Source organism: Lagenorhynchus albirostris, chromosome 20, assembly GCF_949774975.1.
Source record: "Lagenorhynchus albirostris chromosome 20, mLagAlb1.1, whole genome shotgun sequence".
In the NCBI taxonomy this organism is placed as follows: domain Eukaryota; kingdom Metazoa; phylum Chordata; class Mammalia; order Artiodactyla; family Delphinidae; genus Lagenorhynchus; species Lagenorhynchus albirostris.
Genome location: NC_083114.1, coordinates 35,480,504 through 35,500,989, shown reverse-complemented (window position 1 = coordinate 35,500,989; position 20,486 = coordinate 35,480,504). Strand labels below are relative to the sequence as shown.

At 46.6% G+C, this 20,486-nt stretch overlaps 1 protein-coding gene across 1 annotated transcript; it reads right to left on the bottom strand.

Annotated features, from left to right (window-relative positions):
* Window positions 1-3,756: 3,756 nt before the first annotated feature.
* On the bottom strand, window positions 3,757-8,552 carry ANKRD40CL (ANKRD40 C-terminal like). Its single transcript, XM_060135582.1, is given in 5 exon segments — window positions 3,757-3,900; window positions 4,947-5,084; window positions 5,086-5,111; window positions 5,908-5,988; window positions 8,513-8,552. Coding segments are annotated over 5 exon segments (429 nt in total).
* Window positions 8,553-20,486: the final 11,934 nt, after the last annotated feature.

Below are 20,486 nucleotides of genomic sequence, written 5' to 3'. Positions count from 1 at the left end.
TGTAGAGTCAGTAGCTGACTGACTTTAATGAAGTACACTAAACAAGTTCATGAAGTCTTCATCGTCTTCATCTGTGTGGATCACTGTTGAAGCTAATGTAGGATTTGAGGGGGAGGCCTGGTCCCTTAAGGTGTCCATGGCTAAGGTCTGGCCTTAGTTGTGGAGATCTAGAAATTGGGTCACACCCAACACCCAAAATTATCAGGCTCAAGAGGAAATTATTCTTACTAACCAAATTCACAGAATCCAGTATAGAGGCCATGTGCTAATTTACACTAAGAAATACACATTTCTGTCATGTAGACCAAAAAGTTGTCAGTTGGCTTAATGCATCTCTTTGAAAAGCCTTTAAGGGGAGCCAATTTTTATTAACCAGAAGATTACTTGATAAGATTGGAATCAGCGATCAGGGTTTTTTAATTTTGGAAAATTTAAGACACAAAAGTAGGAAAGTATAGTTAACTTTTATGAAAGTCCATCACTCAATGGCCATTCTTACTCTTTGTGTGTGTCCCCTGTCATTTTCAAGTAAGTCTCAGACATTTAATTTGTAAATATTTATGTATGTATCACTAAAAGATAAAGAACAGTTTATTAATTAAAATAAATTGGATGAACTTTTAGTTGGTCAACTGTAGTACTGGTCTGGTAGCTTACTTTCCATTGTGCCTCTCAAGGGGACGTGGTAATTGAGTCTGCTGTTCTGGCATCCTCCCTTCTGCAGGGTAGAGACACTGCATCATCGCCCTTTTTGTTAAGACATTTTTTCTTCAAACAGATCATAATACAGTAATTTTTCAATTTAAATTAAAACCTTTCTTGCCTTCTTGAGCTAATCATATTGCCAGCCTAGAGACGCTTACCTTCTTTCCTTATAGGATTACTCACCTGCAGGTGATCTGTCTGGTTCCTTCAATATAGTTAGTGTCACAGAGGATAACCAGCCCTATTTCTAAGGTCTGAGAACACTTTGACCGTATGTAGGTTGAGTGCAGCTACCTGATTAAAAGTTTCTAGAGATGTTAAAACAAAAATTTAGGGTGAAAGTTTTTTGAGCTTGTGTACATTCTTTGCTTCTAAAAATGCATTGTAGATGAGCTGTGCGAATGTTTTTAAACATTCTAAATGTGCATGAAACAAAAAAAAATACTTGAGAATTGTGTATATTTTCTGTGGGATGGGACTTCAGGGTTGGTTTTCAGGTTTGAGTTTGGACTGATTTTTAGTTTATGAAAGAACCCCAGGTGACTGCTTTTTAAGAATTTGTGTGACAATTGTAATGCTTGTATATGGTTCAGAAAAACAACAGAAGTGTTTAGTGATCTGTCTCTCTTCTACTCCTGTCCCTCTCTTCCTCCTCTACAGGAGCTACTAGTGTTAAGAATTGTTTTTCCAAGTGGTTTTTGTGGGGAAGTGGGGGTGAGGGATGTAACCATTTATGTATGAATTTTTTAGGGTATATGATAGTATAGCGTACGTTCTGAATCTTGCTGTTCTCACTCAGTATATTTAGAGACATTTGAGACATAGGAGATAGGAATTTCAAGTTTAAACAAGCAGTTTTCAAAAGTACATTTCGAGTAAAAGAGAATTAAATGTATTTTTCATTGTTGTATTAGATTTTTTAATTTTCTAGTTTAAAAATGCAGTTTGAGAGTTTCATAGTTGATCTGTTTCTTCCCCTCAGCCATCTCAAATAGATCAGTTGTCAACAGCTTTAAAAACGTTTAGGAACAACAGCTTTCGAGAACAGTTTGGCATAACTGTGCCATAACTTCTTGTGGCTATTCCACCCCTAGATACATACCCTAGAGAAACCCCTATGCCTGTGTGCCAGGGGATGGATGTAAAAATGTCATAACCGCATCGTTTGTAATAGAAAGAAAAGGAAATGGAAACAAACTGGAAAGACTTCAAACGTCCAACAGTCCACTGGATAAATATTGTGGTGTATTCCTATAGAGGAATTACACAGAAGTCAGACTGAACTACAGCTGCACATGTGAACAAGGAGGAGTCTCAATGGTGAAAAAAGCAAGTTGCAGAAGAATACATCCACGGTGGTTCCGTTTCTGTGAAGGTCAAAACCAGGCCGTTAAATATATGGTAAATGGAAAGCAAGGAAATGATTAACACAATTCAGTACATTGGAGGGATGGAGGGAGATCATGAAGGGCAAGGAGGAGCCTTCAGAGGAACTGGTGGTGATTGCTGAAGCTGGGTGGGTGGTTTCTTTTTTAAACTGTATGTGTATGTGGTTTTGTATGTATGATATTTCTTAATAAAATTTAAATTAAAAAATGGGAAAAGGTCTTGGTGAAGGTAGTAAGTAGTAAAACATACGTAAACAATGTGTTTCATGAAATTAATCTTCAGTGAGTAGCAGATGTAAAGGGTACTGCTTCTCAAGTGCCAGATTTAGGGTCTTAATTGTAGTCTTCGAAAGCTAGAAACAGGGCCTAAATATATGTTTTCTTTGTGATACATTATTTTTATCTTGATGTTATTTTCATTTGGATGCCCGCCAGGGAGCTGATGCTGCTTCTGCTGTGTAAGCAGCTTCCAAGAAAGCTTTTCTGTCAGATTTATGCCAATCCAGGAAGGGGAGCTGCTGAGGTGAGAAGAGCCATTCTCCTGACCTGTCAGCACGTCCTTCCCTTTGTTCAAGTTACATTGTCACCTCAGAGGGGCCGCTCTTTGTCCTTGTTCTACTCTTAATAACGAATACCATGAAGTGTTTAAATAATGTTTGCTCTTTAAGGGGAAAGTGGTTGAAACTTTACCCTAATCTGAACATTTTCCACTTTTTTGGCATTGGTTGCGATAAGTGTTGATGTAATGCCTCAGTGTCCCTTCGCCCTTCATCAAAGGTGACCTATGAAGAATTTGGAGGTGAGAGAACAGTGGCCTATTTCATGTGCTGGAGGAGACAAGACATTGTGCTTGCCCAGAAGGTCTCTGGTAATTAAAGATCAGCCTTAAGGTCTCAGTTCCATGAGGATTAGAGATCATTTCACACGGGTGTGTAAAGAAGTGACAGTGTGGTGTGTCTTGTTGGAAGTTGGTAAATGGAGTCAGGCATGAGTGCTTCCAAGGTAACAAGCACTAGAAGTTAGCAAGTTGACCCAGAAGGATTCCGGGTGGTGTGGTAGGGAAGAACCTAGCACGGGGTGTGATCATAACCCACCTTGGAGCTAGTTAGTGAGGGTGCCAGCTTGGTTTTATTTTTTCACCTGTTTAATAGAGTTCAGTGCTGTATGCTGTGCCTTGGCTTTTCTGCAAGTTGTATGTTAAAAGTACCCTCAAAGATGACTTGTGTTAAGTCATAGGTAAGTTAAAAAGTGTGTAAAAAGGAAATGATGGTAAGAGATGGTTTTAGAAACTGGGATATTTGAACCAGTGTGGCAAGTGGGGTCCTGGCTTTCCCAGCTCATCAGCTCACCCTGCCCTTAATGGAGTTCATGTGAACAGACCCTGGCCATTTGTCCTGACTGAATCTCAGGAGTGCATACCTATGCCTGATCAGGATTGGGGTACAACTTTACAAACTAAACTTGCGTTGATAAGTATCATACTTACAATTTTTTTTTTATACTTCTGTTTGTCAAAGCATTTTGAACGTACTCTTCTCCCAGCCCCGAGAAGTTGCAAACAAGGAAATGTAATAAGTACACACGTGAAGTTAGCAAACTGGTACATACATCCAGCTTCATTATTTACAAAATACTAATTCCAGTTTTTTGTTTCTGGGATTTCTTAATATGTCATTTTTGCAGCATTGCTGTTGTAGCAGGGCTTCTCTAACAGAGATGGTGTGTGCTCTATCAGTTTAGAGCTTCCATTTTTCATTAAAATTAGTTCTACTTCTTGAAAGTCCCGTAGTCTTAGAATGTCTTTATCCTTAATATGGAAAAGAAATTATATAATGGTTCATAAATACATGTGAAGTTAGGATACAAAGGCTTAATAATATTGGCCAAGCATTGTTTTCTGTCTATTCATGGTAAACTAAGTCAGCAGTTTAGAATTGTTTTTTCTGTGTGCGTGTGTCTTTTTTTTTTCCCCCAGTCCATGTGGTTGCAGGTTTCCAAAGGGAATAAAGTCCCAATTTGAAGAAAAACTTTAGGCCAGGGCATTAAAAAAAAACAAAAAACTATAAAGTATGATCATCCCACTACTTTTAGTTTACAAAGAATATACTGTTAGCCAAGGCACCAATAAGAATTGCTAAAGGCGTTTTTTTGTTTTTGTTTTTGTTTTTGTGGTACGTGGGCCTCTCTCACTGTTGTGGCCTCTCCCGTCGCGGAGCGCAGGCTCCGGACGCGCAGGCTCAGCCGCCATGGCTCACGGGCCCAGCCGCTCTGCGGCATGTGGGATATTCCCAGACCGGGGCACAAACCCGTGTCCCCTGCATCGGCAGGCGGACTCTCAACCACTGTGCCACCAGGGAAGCCCCGCTAAAGGCATTTGAAAGTTGCTTTTTTAAAAAAAATAATGCCCAAAGAAATGAGAATTTTCTTCTGAAGTTAAAATGAGATTTGTATTTTGAATCAGGAAAATATATTAAAATGCCCCAAATTTTGTTTCCTGAGATTGCAAAGGCTGACTGTTGCTAAGTAGATAAGAATGGGTTTGTATTTTCTGTCCTGGGGACCAGTCAGTTTTGTAGAGATTGGAGGCTGGCCATGTTGAACTAGGGTCTTAAATGTGGGTGTTAGTTGTAATTCAGACAATTTTAAAAGGGTTGATGAATTACGTATGCAAATCTGTGGAAGCACCAGGTTGAAAATAACCTAGTTACCGTGTTTGGCTGTCCTGCAGCCAGAATTTCCAGTGTCTTGGATTTTGTTTTCATATTAGTAATGCAGGAGCTAGTGATTGGCTTCACAGGACATAATTTTACCCACCTAGAGCCCAGTCTCTATTTAGAAACTTGTAAACCGTACCTTTCTGAGTAGTGTGTTTGGTAGCTTTCTGATTTTTTCCACTTGCTCAGGGTTAATCCCCAGTTCACAGCAGCTCACTTTTAGTAGATTTTGGTAACTCAGCTCTTGTCTATCCAGTTCAACTTGAATGAAGTCATGCATTTTCTTTGTGGCTCTGAATTCTGACTTTCAGCACCAGCTCTGGATCACCCACAAATTTATTCGTAAAAGAAACAAAACATTCATTTAAAAGCCTTTCAACATCAATTATTACAGCAAAAGAACTGAATAATAAGTAGATCTGGAGCTTTTATAGGCAAATATAAACTTATAATTATCTGAAGCTTTTATTGGAATGCTGGGCAAGCTCTGGGGTGTATGCCCCATCATACCCACCAAAAGGCTTGCAGTTTGAAGCCAGGCTAGGATTTAAAATATGCAGTGGGTGATATGCAGCACCCTTGGCAATACATAGGCGTTGTTTGTGCCTTGTTGGCTATTTGTAAAGCTTCAAGGAAACGTGTAGCCCTGGGGCTCTGTATTCTTAAGAGTGTAAATCATTCTGTTGATAACCACCTGGGACTTCAAGGTGAGAGGTAGGCTGAGAAATAGGATAATTCTACCATCTTCTGGGACAGTGGCATTGAGTGAGTCTTAAAACTTAACTGTTGGGCTTCCCTGGTGGCGCAGTGGTTGAGAGTCCGCCTGCCGGTGCAGGGGACGTGGGTTCGTGCCCCGGTCCGGGAGGATCCCACATGCCGCGGAGCGGCTGGGCCCGTGAGCCATGGCCGCTGGGCCTGCGCGTCCGGAGCCTGTGCTCCGCAACATGAGAGGCCACAACGGTGAGAGGCCCGTGTACCGCAAAAAACAAAAAAAACAAAAAAAACTTAACTGTTGTAAGAAGGAGCAGTTTCGACTGAAGGTGGAGGGAGCCAGATGGTGAGTTTGGCTTTGCGACATGGTGTGAGGACCGAGACCTCACCTAGGCAGATGTCTTCAGGTTTGGCATTGTCACCTGGGTCAGTTGGCAACTGTTGATTTGCGCCTTCTTGTGTATATTCACCTGAGAAAGAATTGGAGAAGGAGAGTTGAGAGAGCAGCAGCACAGCATTTAGCTCTCCAGATCTGCCAGTTAGGCGAGGGGCGATAGAGCCGCATCTCCACTCGCTGCCCTGCGGCAGCTCCTCCTTACAGGAAGAACTGCCACGAAAAGGGCAGTAATTACATTCAGACTTGAAGAGTAATTTTCCTTAATCACCATTTAAATCATGAAAAGGAACTGAGACAGTAATTTTGAATGGTATGTAATCTGAGGAAGAAATATTTATAATCTGTGCACTTAACTCGTTTCTGCTTAAATATATTCGGCACTGAGAGCTTTGTGTCTCCAGTTCTTTAGCAGGGTTATACAGTTAGAAGAGTCCCTTTATAAGGAGTTTTCTCAACCAAAGCCTGCTCTGTGCTGGGCACTGTGCTAAGCCCTGGGGAAATCGATGATTCAAACAACAAAAACCCGAAGTGGTGTCTGTCCTGGCGTTTACAAGTTAGCAGGAGAGATAGATATTAATCAAGTGACCTCAAGCTAATGTGAAATTACAGTTGGCATGGCAAGGGCAAGATACACCAAAGTGTGAAAGCCTGGAAAGGAGTTAAGAAAGATCTCCCTGAGGGGCAAGTGTTTGACCTCTGAAGGATGAGCAGGCTTAAGCAGATCCATAGGGTAGAGGGAGAAGAGCTTTCCAGGGCCCTGGAACAGCAGAGGCCCTGTGCGGGGAGGCAGTGGCGCTTCAGAAGGAAGAAAAGCAATTCAGCATGGCTGCAGGGCAGAGGGCAGGGAGGGACCCTGTGCGCCAGATTGTGGGACTGTCCACTGACCTCTGCTACCCAGGCTGTAGCCACTAGTCACGTGAAATGGGATGTGCTCTTAAGTGTAAAATACACACTGGATTTCAAAGACTTAGAAAAAAATGTAAAATTCATTCATTTTTAATATTGGTTATGTTTTGAAATAATAGTTTTGATATATTGGGTGAAGTAAATATATTAAAATTAATTTCACCTGTCTTGTTTTAATGTGGCTACTAGAAAAATTTTAATTACATATGTGGCTTACATAACATTTTAATTGGACAGTACTGGTATGGGTGAAAGGCCTTTATTCTAGAACAATGCCAAGCCATTAGACAGTGTTCAGGAGGAGGCTGTCATAATCAGACTTGCATTTTGCGGGGGAGGGACCAGAAACCTCATTGTGCTCACAAGAATCCTATGGGGTGTAGACATTATTCCCATTTTCAGTCAAGAAAATTGGTGCTGAAAGGTGAAGTAACTTGCTGGAGTTTGCTCCATTAGGAAATGGCAGCACCTGGATGTGACCTACTAATTAAGTGGGGCCCAGTGCAAAATGGCTACCCAGGGAATTGCACCCTCCGCATCTGAACACTGTGGTATCTGGATGGGGGTGGCCGAGGGACCCCAGCCCTTGTCGCTTCCCTGCTCGGTGGACCTCAGAGCAAGCCCTGCCTTGCCCGCCTGTTGCTTGAGTCGCTGCCAGGGGCCGAAGGTGACAGCAGAATGAGGGAGTGGTAGCGGTTAGAGCACGGTGGGCTGAGAGTGGGACCACACATTCGAGCCACAGCTCCCAGTTCCCGGTCCCCCAGCACATGCTCCATTGTCCCGTCTGATTTCACTTACAGAACAAACTAAATATTAAAATTTTCGAGCCAGCGACCGTAGAGCACTTAACCCCAAGCGTGAGGCCTTCATGTAGGGCCCTGCACAACTGCTCTGATCTCAGGCCCATGAAGCCAGTCCTGCTTAGGGCTTAAACCGTGCTTTTTCCACACTGCTAAATGCTCCCCCAGAAATGAGATGCTCTCGCTCAGTGCAGCCCTCTCCCAGGACAGAAATAATGTCCCTACCCCTGGGGCAGGGATCTGCAGTCTAGTCCGTGCCCTTCCACTCTGGGCCGTGGAGGGAGCTCTGCCCTGGGCTGGGAGACAACCTTGCAGCAACTGAGCCTCAGCCCCCCAGATACCTGAACTGGAATGATGCCCTCCGCACCCCTTCACTACTCACCCCACACAGAGCGTGAGCTGTCCCCCAGCTTGGCCTACCACGTGTAAAAGCGTTTAATTCTCGGATGAATCTGTCGGGTCATGATGCCCTGTGGATGGACAGGGCCTTTTAAGAGGTCAGAAGGCATGCCCTTTGAAGTCGGGCAGATCTGTTTTTCCTATGCTATTTAGTAGCAGTGACACCTTAGACAAGTTACTTAATCTCTCTGAGCCTGTTTTCTGATCTGGAAAATGGGATTAATAATCTCCAACTCACAGGTTGTAAGAAGGAAATGAGAAAGTGAACAAAGTACAACCCCTCCAGGCACGCAGTGAGCACCAGTATTTGCTGGCTGCTATTATTAATTTATAGCTATTGGTACTTGCCTCCCCCTGAAAGGACCCTTGGTCTACTTGCTCTGCTCTTGACTACACCCCTGGCAGACTGGGGGAGGGCACCCTGCTCCTCCCTTCCTCAGGCCCCTCCCCTATCCTTGAGGACCATGTTGGAAACAGGAATTAAAGACTCACCTGCAGGCTTCTCCCTCATGTCCTGTTGGGGTTCAGCCATGGGTCAGCTCTGTGGTCTGTCAGATCAGCAGCCCCTCTAGCATTTATGCTGAGCTCCCAATCAAATAAAAAGCATGTTCTAAAGACTTAGCGCATCTATCTGCGGTGAAACAATAATATGTTCTTGTCATTGGCTGGTGAGATAGGGCAGGGTCGACCTATTTTACAGATGGGCAAACGAAGGCTCAGGTGTGTTGTATGATTTCATTTGCACAGGATGCTACAAGTGAAGGAAGGGACTGAAATTCAAGGGTCTCTCTTCTCTCCTCGGGCTGTGTCTATGGGGAAGCAGTGCGGGCTAACCTACCCAAGGGCCCCTGGGAGGGGAGGCCTTTGCTGGTACAGCCCTCCTTGTAAAAGGTTAGCAGATATTACCTCAAGGGATGAGAAAAGCCAAACAGTATCTCGGATTGAACAGACTGCCCCTCCTCCCCAGTTCTCACTCCCCTTTCTCCCAGCCCCTTCCTCAGCATCTGTGAGTGACAAGAAAGCAGGAACACCCGGGCCTGTACCTGGGGGGGACTCCGCCTTGGCAAGGATCCTGAATCCCTGATTCCAAATATTGAAGTGGAGGAGGCAGGGGCTGGAGCAGGAGGTTCATTGAAGGGTGGATGGGGCTGGGCAAAGTCCTGGGCAGGGCTGCTGTCTCAAAGGGCTGAAGGTAGGAACTCACATGTTCGGGGTGGCTCTCCCATATCATTTGACCCTCCAGTGTCAGAGGACAGGGCATCGGGTGGGCCTCAGCATCATAAGGCTAGAGGGAACCTCAGAGATCAGAGCCCATAGGTTCTCAAACTTAGCTGTGCATTGAAATCACCTGCAAAGCCTTAAAAATTGCGGGTGCCTGGGTCCTACCCTCTGACGGGTCCTACTTAGTTGGTCTGGGGTGCAATCTGGGCCCTGGAATTTTTAAAAGGTCACCAGCTGATTTTATTTATTTATTTCTGCGTTGGGTCTTCGTTGCTGCGCGGGGGCTACTCTTCGTTGAGGCTCTAGGCGCGGGGGCTTCGCTGGTTGTGGCGCACGGGCTTAGTTGCTCCGTGGCATGTGGGATCTTCCCAGACCAGGGCTCAAACCCGTGTCCCCTGCATTGGCAGGCAGATTCTTAACCACTGCTCCACCAGGGAAGTCCTCCCCAGCTGATTTTAATGTGTGGCCAAAGTTGAGAATCACTGATTTGACCAGACTTCTTAAGGTGCAAATGGGGAAACGGAGGCCCAAGGCAGGGAAGTGCTCCCTGATAGTCACAGGGGCAGCTGGGCACAGGCCTGGGGCTAGATGTGGGCCACCTGGTTGCCAGCCTGACGCAGCATCCCCAGCATGCCTGGTGCCCATCTGCCAAGAATGCAGGAGACCCCGCCCCCGCCCAGGCAGAGAGGAGGAAGCAGCGCGGATCTGCCTGGCCCGACCTCCTAAGGGAGGGAAAGAAAATGCACTTTGGCCGGCCCAGCTGCTAGGGTGTGTCAGCCATAAACAGAGCCCACTTGCACCCCTCACCTGGGTGGATGGGGCCACGAGGGCAGAGATGAAAGTGCCTGTGCTTTGAGAGGGAGCCTCTTCCGTCCCCACGTCACTAGCCTGCTCTGTCCATTCACTCGCCCGCTCCCCATTCACTGGTTCACTTATGCACGTGTTCTCTCCACAAACCTCACTTTTTCTTGTTTTGGGGGACCCTCTCTTTTCTTTAATTTTTTTTTTTAATTTACTTTTTGGCCGTGCCGTGCAGCTTGCAGGATCTCAGTTCCCCGACCAGGGATTGAACCTGGGCCATGGCAGTGAAAGCCCGGAATCCTAACCACTAGGCCACCAGGGAATTCCTCTATTTTTAAATTCTTTAAATAAAAGTATTACATGCTCTAGTGTAAAAAGTCTAATGTTAAAAATCAGGAGGACCCAGGGCTTCCCTGGTGGCGCAGTGGTTGAGAGTCCGCCTGCCGATGTAGGGGACACGGGTTCGTGCCCCGGTCCGGGAAGATCCCACATGCCGCGGAGCGGCTGGGCCCGTGAGCCATGGCGGCTGAGCCTGCGCGTCCGGAGCCTGTGCTCCACAACGGGAGAGGCCACAACAGTGAGAGGCCCGCGTACAGAAAAAAAACATCAGGACCCATTAACAAGCAAGAGCAAAATGCTTGTTGGGAGGCAGCCACATAGGCCTGGGTGTGGGTGTTTTTTCATTCATTATGCTGGGCAATTAGTGGGCCCTTCTGTTTTCATATTAGCTTTTGTGTGGGGGTCGGGGTATAGCTTTTAATTTTGATATAGTTTCAGATTTACGTAAAAGTTGCAAGAACATATGCCCTTTACCAATGGTTAACATTTTGTCACATTTGCTTTAATAGTCTCTCTCTCTTCCCTGGTATACATGCGTGCGTATGTGTATATAACACACACACACACACACACACACACACACACACACACACACATTTTTCCCAGGAAGTTTGAGAGTAAGTTGTAGACATGCTCCTTTATCACTAAAGATTTCAGGCTGTATTTCCTAATACCAAGGGTATTCTCTTATATATCCAAGGTCAAGGATCAAGATCAGGAAATCTAACATTGATATAATGCCTTTAGCTAAACCACAGTCCATAATCAAATTTTATCAATTAACCCAACAATATCCTCTTTAGCTTTTTTTCCCTAGCCCAGGATCCCATTCAGGATTATGCATTGTACTTAATTTCCATGTCTCATAAATTTCTTTAATCCAGAAAAGTTCCTCAGCCTTTCTTTGTTTTTCATGACATTGACATTTTTGAAAAGTCCAAGCAAGTTATTTTGTTGTTTGTCCCTCACTTGTGTTTGTCCAATGTTTCACTGTGATTAGGATCAAATTATGTGCTTTGGCAGGAATAGCACGGAAGTGCTATGTCTTTCCTAGTGCATTATAATGGGAGGCACATCTTGGTTTGTTCCATCTTAGGGAATGGTGACTTTAATCACTTGTGAAAGGAGGTATCCGCCAGGTTTTTCCATTGTAAAGTGTGTCCTTTTCCCTTTGTAATTAATATGTAACTTATGGGGAGATATTGTGAAACCGTACAGATATCCTTTGTTTAAAATTTTATTTTATTTATTTTTGGCTGTGTTGGGTCTTCGCTGCTGCGCGTGGGCTTTCTCTAGTTGCGGCGAGTGGCGGCTACTCTTAGTTGTGGTGCGCGGGCTTCTCATTGCAGGGGCTTCTCATGGCAGAGCATGGGGCTCTAGGCGCGCGGGCTTCAGTAGTTGCAGCACTTGGGCTCAGTAGTTGTGGCACACAGGCTTAGTTGCTCCGTGACATGTGGGATCTTCCCGGACCAGGGATCGAAGTCATGTTCCCTGCACTGGCAAGCAGATTCTCAAACACTGTGCCACGAGGGAAGCCCCAGATATCCTATTTCTTTTTCAAATCTTCACTCTTTAGTTTCCAGAATCCACTGAAGATATTGACTTGAATCGATTGTTACTGTGATGATTGCAAAATGGTGATGCTCTGGTTCCATTATTCTTTCTACATTAATTTGGTATCCTATTGTAAGAAAGCGCTTTCCTTCTCATTCATTCATTATTTTTTAAAATAAATTTATTATATATATATATATTTTTTTTTTTGGCTGCGTTGGGTCTTCGTTACTGCACGTGGGCTTTCTCTGTTTCCAGTGAGCAGGGGCTGCTCTTTGACGAGGTGCACGGGCTTCTCATTGCAGTGGCTTCTCTTGTTGCGGAGCACAGGCTCTAGGCACGTGGGCTTTAGTAGTTGTGACATGTGGGCTCAGTTGTTGTGGCAGGTGGGCTCAGTAGTTGTGGTACACGGGCTTAGTTGCTCTGCAGCATGTGGGATCTTCCCAGACCAGGGGTTGAAGCCGTGTCCCCTGCATTGGCAGGTGGATTCTTAACCACTGCGCCACCAGGGAAGTCTCTCATTCATTCATTATTATCAGTGTGGACTCATGGATTCTTGTTTTATTCAATGAGTTATAATCCATTATTACCATTATTTATTTTGATGCTCAGATTATCCCAATTATGTACAGTATCTGCTTACAGCTGTTTCCCATATCCTGTAATCCTTTCACATACCCATCATTTTATGAGCACTTTCTTACTTCCTGGTACATCAAGATGTTCTGTGTTCAACTTGTACTTTCCCTGCCCCAGCCCTGGATTCTGTCATTTCTCCGAGGAGCCACATTTCCTTTCAGTGGGGAATCGGTGTACTCATTCCTATGCAGATGTCAAGAAGAATGCTTCTAGACCCTTTTAGTGGACAGAACTAGGAACACGCATACACGCATTTGTCTGTACATATTTCTGTGTATATATATTTAAGACCACAAGTTCATACCGATACTTCCAATTCCATTTCAAAACCAAAGGGTTCTCCCTAGCTTTCTCCAGTTCCATATTATAGCTCTCTTCTCCAACAGTGGGAAATCTGGCTTTCCTAACATCTTTAATATATTTACTCATTCGCTCAATCTGACAGTTACACAGACCAAGTAGTTCCAGAATTGCTTACTTGAAATACAGTTGGGTTGCTTGTTTGTAGTTGCATTTTAGGGTTCTTCCCAATCCTTACTGATAATTTGAGTATATAAAACATTATCATGATTCTAAGAGTCAAAACTATACAAAAATTTATGTTTAGAGATGAGTCACTCGACATTTCCATGCCTTCTATCCCCTGCAGGAAAATATTTCCTCAGTTCCTGACTTATCCTTCCTGTGTTTCTTTTTGAAAAACAGATACATGTATATTTCCTTATTATTCCTTTCTTACAGAAAAGGTGGTGTAAACATTCTTTTCTACTGTGCTTTTTTTTTTCACTAAACACTGATCTGGAGATACTAGTAAGTTTCCCTCCATGTATGTTTAACCATTTTGCACTCCCACCAGCCACACATGGGAGCACTTGTTTCCCCACAGCCTCGCCAGCAGTGTTGTCAAGTTTTGTAACTTTTCCAATCTGATAGTAAGAGATGAAATGTTAAAGTCTAGGTTTTATTATCATTGAGGTATGGTGAGGCCAGCAGATTAGGAGACAACTGATGTTAAAAAGGTGGTTTGTTACTCAGTTCCCAAGAGGAAGGGGACATGGCATGCCACACAGGGCCACACAGAGAGGCACCAGGGTCGGCCAGGAGGCAGAAGGAATGAGGGGAAAATGTAGACAAGAGCCTTTCATGGGAAGCTTGAAAGGTAGGGTAATCAGGCTAAGCAGGTGTAGGATTGGCCACTTTGTATCATTTCATTAGGCTCTGTGGTGTCAGGGCTGCCCCTAGTTGTCTTGGTACCTGGTCCGGGGTTGATTGGGGGCAGGCACAGTGTGAGAGCTTTATATCCTGCCAGAGTGGAATTCTTTTATTGTTCTAGCTTTATCAGTTAGTAGGCCTTTTTTTTTTTTTTTTTTGCGGTACGCGGGCCTCTCACCGTTGTGGCCTCTCCCGTTGCGGAGCACAGGCTCCGGACGCGCAGGCTCAGCGGCCATGGCTCACGGGCCCAGCCGCTCCGCGGCATGTGGAATCTTCCCGGACCGGGGCACGAACCCGCGTCCCCTGCATCGGCAGGCGGACTCTCAACCACTGCGCCACCAGGGAAGCCCGTTAGTAGGCCTTTTTAATTGTTGGGAGATTAATTCTATATGCGTCTCTCTCATGCAGTTAGTGGAGCATAGGCATTGGCTGTCTTTGTCTGGACTTGTTCAAGAATATTTGTATAGTGAACAACCTTGAAAGTTAGAGATAGTGTCTCTCTCCAGAGCAAAGAGCAGGTTTCTTTTTTCTCTTTTTTTTGGCCATGCCGCGTGGCTTGTGGGATCTTAGTTCCCTGACCAGGGATCGAACCAAGGCCCTGGCAGTGAAAGCGCTGAGTCCTAACCACTGTACTGCCAGGGAATTCCCAAAGGGCAGGTTTCTTTACTGTCCAGTACACTAAAGATAATGTCTCCCTCTGGGACAAAGGTCAGGCAGGCCTACTGCCTGATAGAAAAGATTCTGGTTTCCTAAACTTGGGGATCCTCCTCTGTAAGTTTTTTATTATTTAAAAAAAATCTATTTGCACATATTACTTTGAAAGAAGGAAAAAACACGTTTAATGACTGAGGAAAGTATTGAGGCAAGTGGTTCAGAGGGCAGCCTCACGAGCCTCCTACACACACCTGTGTGGTTGGAGAAGACAGCTGAGAGCTCCTGGTACCCCCAGAAGGCCCAGTGCCACCACTGAGCCTGAATAGACCTGAGGTTTCAATGAAGAGTGAGACTGAAACCAACACACTTCCCTGTTTCTGTGATTAACGATACAGGGACCAGGCAAAAACAACTTGGCTGCTTGCTCCAGGAAATACTTGCTCCTGGGAGACAAGACTGTGAACCCACTAAATAGTACTTGGCCCTTAGCAGACCCTCAGACTGCCTTCTAGGATTGGAGACCCAGCTGAAAATTCAATTTGGCTTTATAAAAAGAATGGCAGCTTTGGGAAGGGAGGGTGGCATTGGAGGAAGAGTACTACTGGGTTACTTGTGAATGCAGGGCCATCGGTGATTTGCTTAACTCTCTCTGAGCCTAGTTTCTTCATCTATACAATGGGTGATAATGATTCCATCTGTTCTGCAAGGATAGAATATAAAAAAATACGTTCTGTGAATTAGAGCTCTGTATCAGTTGTTACTATTGTCGTTGCTTGATGGAATCCCGGTGTCCATAGAGAAGCCAATCCAGATGAAAACCTTGGGTTACCACTAGGGGGCAGGAGAGGACAGGGGCCTCCATTTCTTCAGGGACAGTTTTGTTTACCAAAGACCCCTCACCTGCTAGCGCCACTTTCCCTCAGCTGTTTTGTTTGCTTCCTGGGGATGGGGGGGCATTATTGTAGCCAGATAATTTTTTTTCTTTGGTCTTTGAATCAGCAAGAAGGCTCCCTTGAGCAAGATGCTGACTTATAAACAGACATGCTGGCTATTAACCACCTTATGGTGCTGGAACTGCAAGGGGGGTGGGTAAGCAGAGTCCCAGGGCGGCTGAACAAGATTGGAGATTTGAATTTAGGATAACCTGTTGGGGTGGTGGATTGTCTCTTATGGTGCCGCTACACCACAAAATTCAAGCGGCTGAGAATCCTCGCTGCCGTCTGTGGGGCTTCTCCCTAGTGTGTTGCCGCTGCTTTTCATTCTCTAGGGTTGTGGGTGTCTTCCTCACTTCAGGAGATTCAGGCATAAGGGCAGCTGAGAGTCCCATCACCTGCCCAGCCTACCTGCTGCTGTGAACTGTGGGACTCTCCCTGCCCTGACTTATTTCTTCTTATCTGTTTCTATGTGCTGGTTGGTTTCTATGGTATTTGTTGGTTTTTATTTACAAAGTAATATAATGCTTCTGGTTAATAATAAAAAGGTCAAAACCTCAAAAGCCTGGAAAGTAGAAAATTCAGTTTTCCTGGGCACCTCCCAGGAATCCCCTGAGTTCCCACAAAGGCAGGGGCACACAGCACACAGGACAGACCAGTGCCTGGCACCTCAAGGTACTCAATGTTTGTTGAATGAATAAAAGAATTATGAGTGAATGAGCAGTTCAGTATACATTTTCCAATATTTTTTCTATGTGTACACCAGCATAAATATATTTAGGGAAAAAAATGGGATAATGGTATAAATGTGGTTTTGGACTTCCTTCTTAATTGAACAATTCATTGTGGGTATTTTTCCATGTTACTGTATACCAAGGTTTCTCAAAATTGCCCCTGCTGAAGAACAGCAGATTTATATAGACCTACCTCTTTTTTTTTTTTTTTTTTTTTTTTTTTTTTTTGCTGTACATGGGCCTCTCACTGTTGGGGCCTCTCCCGTTGCGGAGCACAGGCTCCGGACGCGCAGGCTCAGCGGCCATGGCTCACGGGCCCAGCCGCTCCGCGGCATGTGGGATCTTCCCGGACCGGGGCACGAACCCGTGTCCCCTGCATCGGCAGGCGGACTCCCAACCACTGCGCCACCAGGGAAGCCCAATATACCTCTGTTTTTATGTTATGTTATTTGGTGCCCATTTTACCCCCTTCAGCATTATAAAGAGATCTGCTTTGTCCTATGGATTTCTTTCTGAGTTGAATTCAGCTTTGATCTTCAGGTCATGACCTTGGTTTTCTTTTGATTTGCATGTGCCTGTGCATCCTTGTCTGTTTCTAAAGTGTATACCATTGTTGTCAGCATGTCTCTTCTGAACATATGGTCGGCGCTCAGCCAAAGTTACTTCCTTCCTCCTCTCTGTCCTCACATAATGCCCCTCCCCAGACCACACCTCCCTGGAGTAGCCACTGCAGTCTCCAGGCTGAGGGCCTAAGTCCAGACCCCACAGAAGACGTGGTCCTCTCTCAGCACCCCCTGGGAGCCTCGCGAGCCCTTTCCCTTTCCCCCTTCCCCTCCTCCCATCCAGGGCCATTGGCGGGTCAGGTCGGAGCCACCAAGCTACGCCATTCCCCTGATGTCCACCAGGGGCCGCCCCACTCCTGCCTGAGTTCCCTCCAAGAACTCGGCATTTTAATTAACCTCGTCCCTCCCAGTCCTCCCATCTCTCCCAAAACCACCTTCGGGTTTAAAGCCCCAGAGCAGCATTCCCAGTTACCCAAAGAACCCATCTTTGCAGCCACCGTGATTTAAGCTGTCTTGTGGGAAATCAGCCCAATGCATTTCAATACCTCTGTGCTGAACCTTCCTCACCTGGGAATAATTTCCCACCTCTCTCAGAAGTAATACATGGAGTGTTTAGCATGGAGCCTGACACACAGTAGGCACTAATAAAAACAAGTCACTTTACCAAGGCTTCAAAATCCTACTAGTGTCTCTCTCCACAAATCTCCTGAAAGCTCTCCAGGCTGTCCATCCTTTGCTCTCTTGGACAGTGACCGTGGTGGGGTTCCTTGGGGTGGGATGCCTTTGCAGTAGGTACAAACTTCGCGGGCCACAAAGTCAGATGTGTGAACATTTTTACTTTCCATAACTGACTTTAATTTCCATCTCAGTTTTCCATGTTGCATGGTGTGGAAGCATTTTCTGAAAGAATTCAGGATTCCCTCAGGTCAATTTTGTTTCTGCCTTCCTTTCTCCCTGGGGTTCCAGCTAGTGCTGTCAGTAGGGAGAGGGCTTCTGATCTTGGTCACTCTCATTTGCTCTGCTGGCATCAGTGAAGATGGGCTCTGGCCCCACGGACCATCTTTTGCTGGCCTGCATCCCTGCTGCTGCCCACAACTGCCAGCATTCACTGAGCGGGCCCGTGGTTCATCCAGCCTCCTTTGTCATCATATCATGCTGACCCTCAGCCTCTTCTGGGCCCGGAACCCTCTCTCAGACACTTCTGTGGGAAACTCTGGAGCGGGGGCTATCTCCAGCCCTCTCTGCCTAGACAAGCCACACCTCCAGGTCTCTTTACATGTACATATGTGTTGGGTATTCTGAGAGGGTGGTGTCCTCACACCCTCACCCAGGAAGCAAACTGCTTCCTCCCTGAGCTCTGTGCTTCCCCATTCCAGCCCATTCTCTGGGTGGGAAGAGAATGCTCCTTCATGGTTAGTGTTTTGACTGAGGCAAGGACCTCAGTATTCAAGGCTTAGCTCCCTTTGCTTCTCTCCGGTTCTTCAGGAACAGCCCTGTCCTGGGGACACCCTCACTGCCATCTGCGTTGGGGCAAGGTGGTATGACATCCTAGGAAAGAAGCCGGGTTGATATTTCCAAATAGCCAGCGACACCTTTACCCTCTCTTCCGGCTTCTCTGAGTGCAGGCGGACACGTGGCTGCAGCACTCCAGGGAAGTTTTGTGCTCTTGGTGATGTGTAGGGTGGAGCCAGGGTGGGGGCTGACCGGGCTTTTCTGAGGATTGGTACTCGGCCCGTTTGGAGGGCAGACAAGCCAGCATCCCTGGTTGCAAACAACAGAAAACAAGTCTAGTGAACTACAGCCTAAAAGGAATTTTCTGGAAGGATGATGGGTGGCCCATAGCATCACAAGATAGGCTGGAGAGCCAGGCGTATCAACTGGGCAGGAACCCAGCAGGCTGGGAGGTAGAGCCACGGGCAGAACTAGTGAGGATGGACCTGCTGACGTCACGGTCACCCCCTGCCGCTGGCTGCTGGGCCCCCAACATCAGAGGAGAAACACCTCAATGGTCCCAGCTGCTCTGTGACCCTCAATCGGTGTTCCGGTCCTAGGCGGGAAGATGTGTTCAGGTTGAGTGGCCAAGCTCTCTGTGCAGGGATCTGGGAGAGGGAGTTTGGTTCCACCCGGCTTCCTTAGGGGAACCCTGCCTCCTGCCTGTCTAGGGATCCGCCCACCCACCCTGGGTTTGGATGCTAAGCGACCGAAAACAACAAACGCCATACATCTCTTTTATTTCCCCAGTTGTGCGTGTGCCAAGGGGCAGTTTCAAACCTGCCTCCTCTAGGCAGCCTGATACCTGGAGCGCTGCTTGTTTACACCACTAGAGAGCTTGCCAAATCTGGTTAAGTCATGTAAACAGGCTAAGTGCTTCTAGATAGTTCTTAAACCAGTCTTCTTACCATGGCTAGTGTAGTGGCTAACATTTATTGAACTATGTCCCAGGCACTGAGCTAAGTGCTTTACATCGACGATCTCACTGGGTCTTAGTTACCACCATCCTTCCAAGGAGGAAACTGAGGATGGATGGTTTAGTAGCTTTCCCACATTCGCATGGGTTTAAACGGGAGGAAAGAAAACTTGAATGCAGGCAGTCTGTCTCTGGAGGTTGGCTAGGAAGGGGCTCTACTTTCTGTAATCCAGCAGAGACAGACGTTAAACCAGTAAACACAGGATTATGTACATGATTACAATGAGCGCTGGAAAGGGGAAGGGCAGGGTGGGAGGAGAAAAAATAACAGAACTGATCATCTATAGGGATAGGTGGGGGTCCTGGGAAGGTCTCTGTGAAGCGCTTTGAAGCCGTGACCCCAATGACAAGGATTAACCAGGCAAAGCAAGGGAGAAGGGGCAAGAGCAAGTGACGAAGGCCTGAGGCAGGAGAGAACTGAACGTGTCTGAGGAATGGAAAAAGGGCCAGTACAGCTGGAAGGGGGAGAGGGGGCCTCTGGGAGGGATGCCAAGGCGTTCGGGCAGGGTCTCCAATGCTGTCTTCAGCTCAGAACTCCCCCCTTCCTCCCGTGGGCTCACCCCCACCTGCAGTCCTTGCGCAAATCCTCCAGTTCTAACCTCCCAGTGGCCAGAATCCCACCTCTTCTCCCCACCTCCATGGTGGCCAGCCTGGGCTCATCACTGCAACATCCTCTGGCCCCCTGTCTCCGCGCTTCTGCCACATTCCTGTATCTATTCTCACCAGCACTAAAACCGTCACACCTGCCTCAGCTTCTCATTTCACAAAGGAAAAAGCCCGAGTCTCACAAGGGTCTGCAAAGTCCTCTGTGCTCTGGCCCCCGTGGCCTCCCTGAGGCTGTCCCTCCCTCCCTGGGCTGCAGCGCCAGCCTGCCGTCTCTCGAGCACACCGGGCAAGCTCCTGCCTTCCGGCCTTTGCACTGGCTGTTCCTTCGGCCCAGCCCAGAATGTTCTCCGCACATATATCTGTGGGTCCCTCATCAGCCGCAGGCCTGCCCCGGCGTGTTCTCGTGGTGAACTGGAGGGCAGAGGCAGAAATGCACAGCTCTGCACTTGTGCCTTTTCTGCTCACAGCCTACTGACCAGTCACAGGACTGAGTCCACAGTCGGAGGGAGGGGCACTAGGACCGTAGACGGGACACGTGAGGAGGCCAGGAGGGCCGAGGACTAGGGCCCTTGTGCACTTGACTGAGACCGGGGACCTGAGCTCCGGATTCCCCACTCCCATCCCCCACACAGGGACCCACCTCCTTCGGTCACCATTCTGTTCTCATTCAACAAATATTTCCTGAGCGTTTGAGGTGTGGTAAGCCCTGTTCTGGACGCTGAGGGCACAGCAGCACGTAAAGTG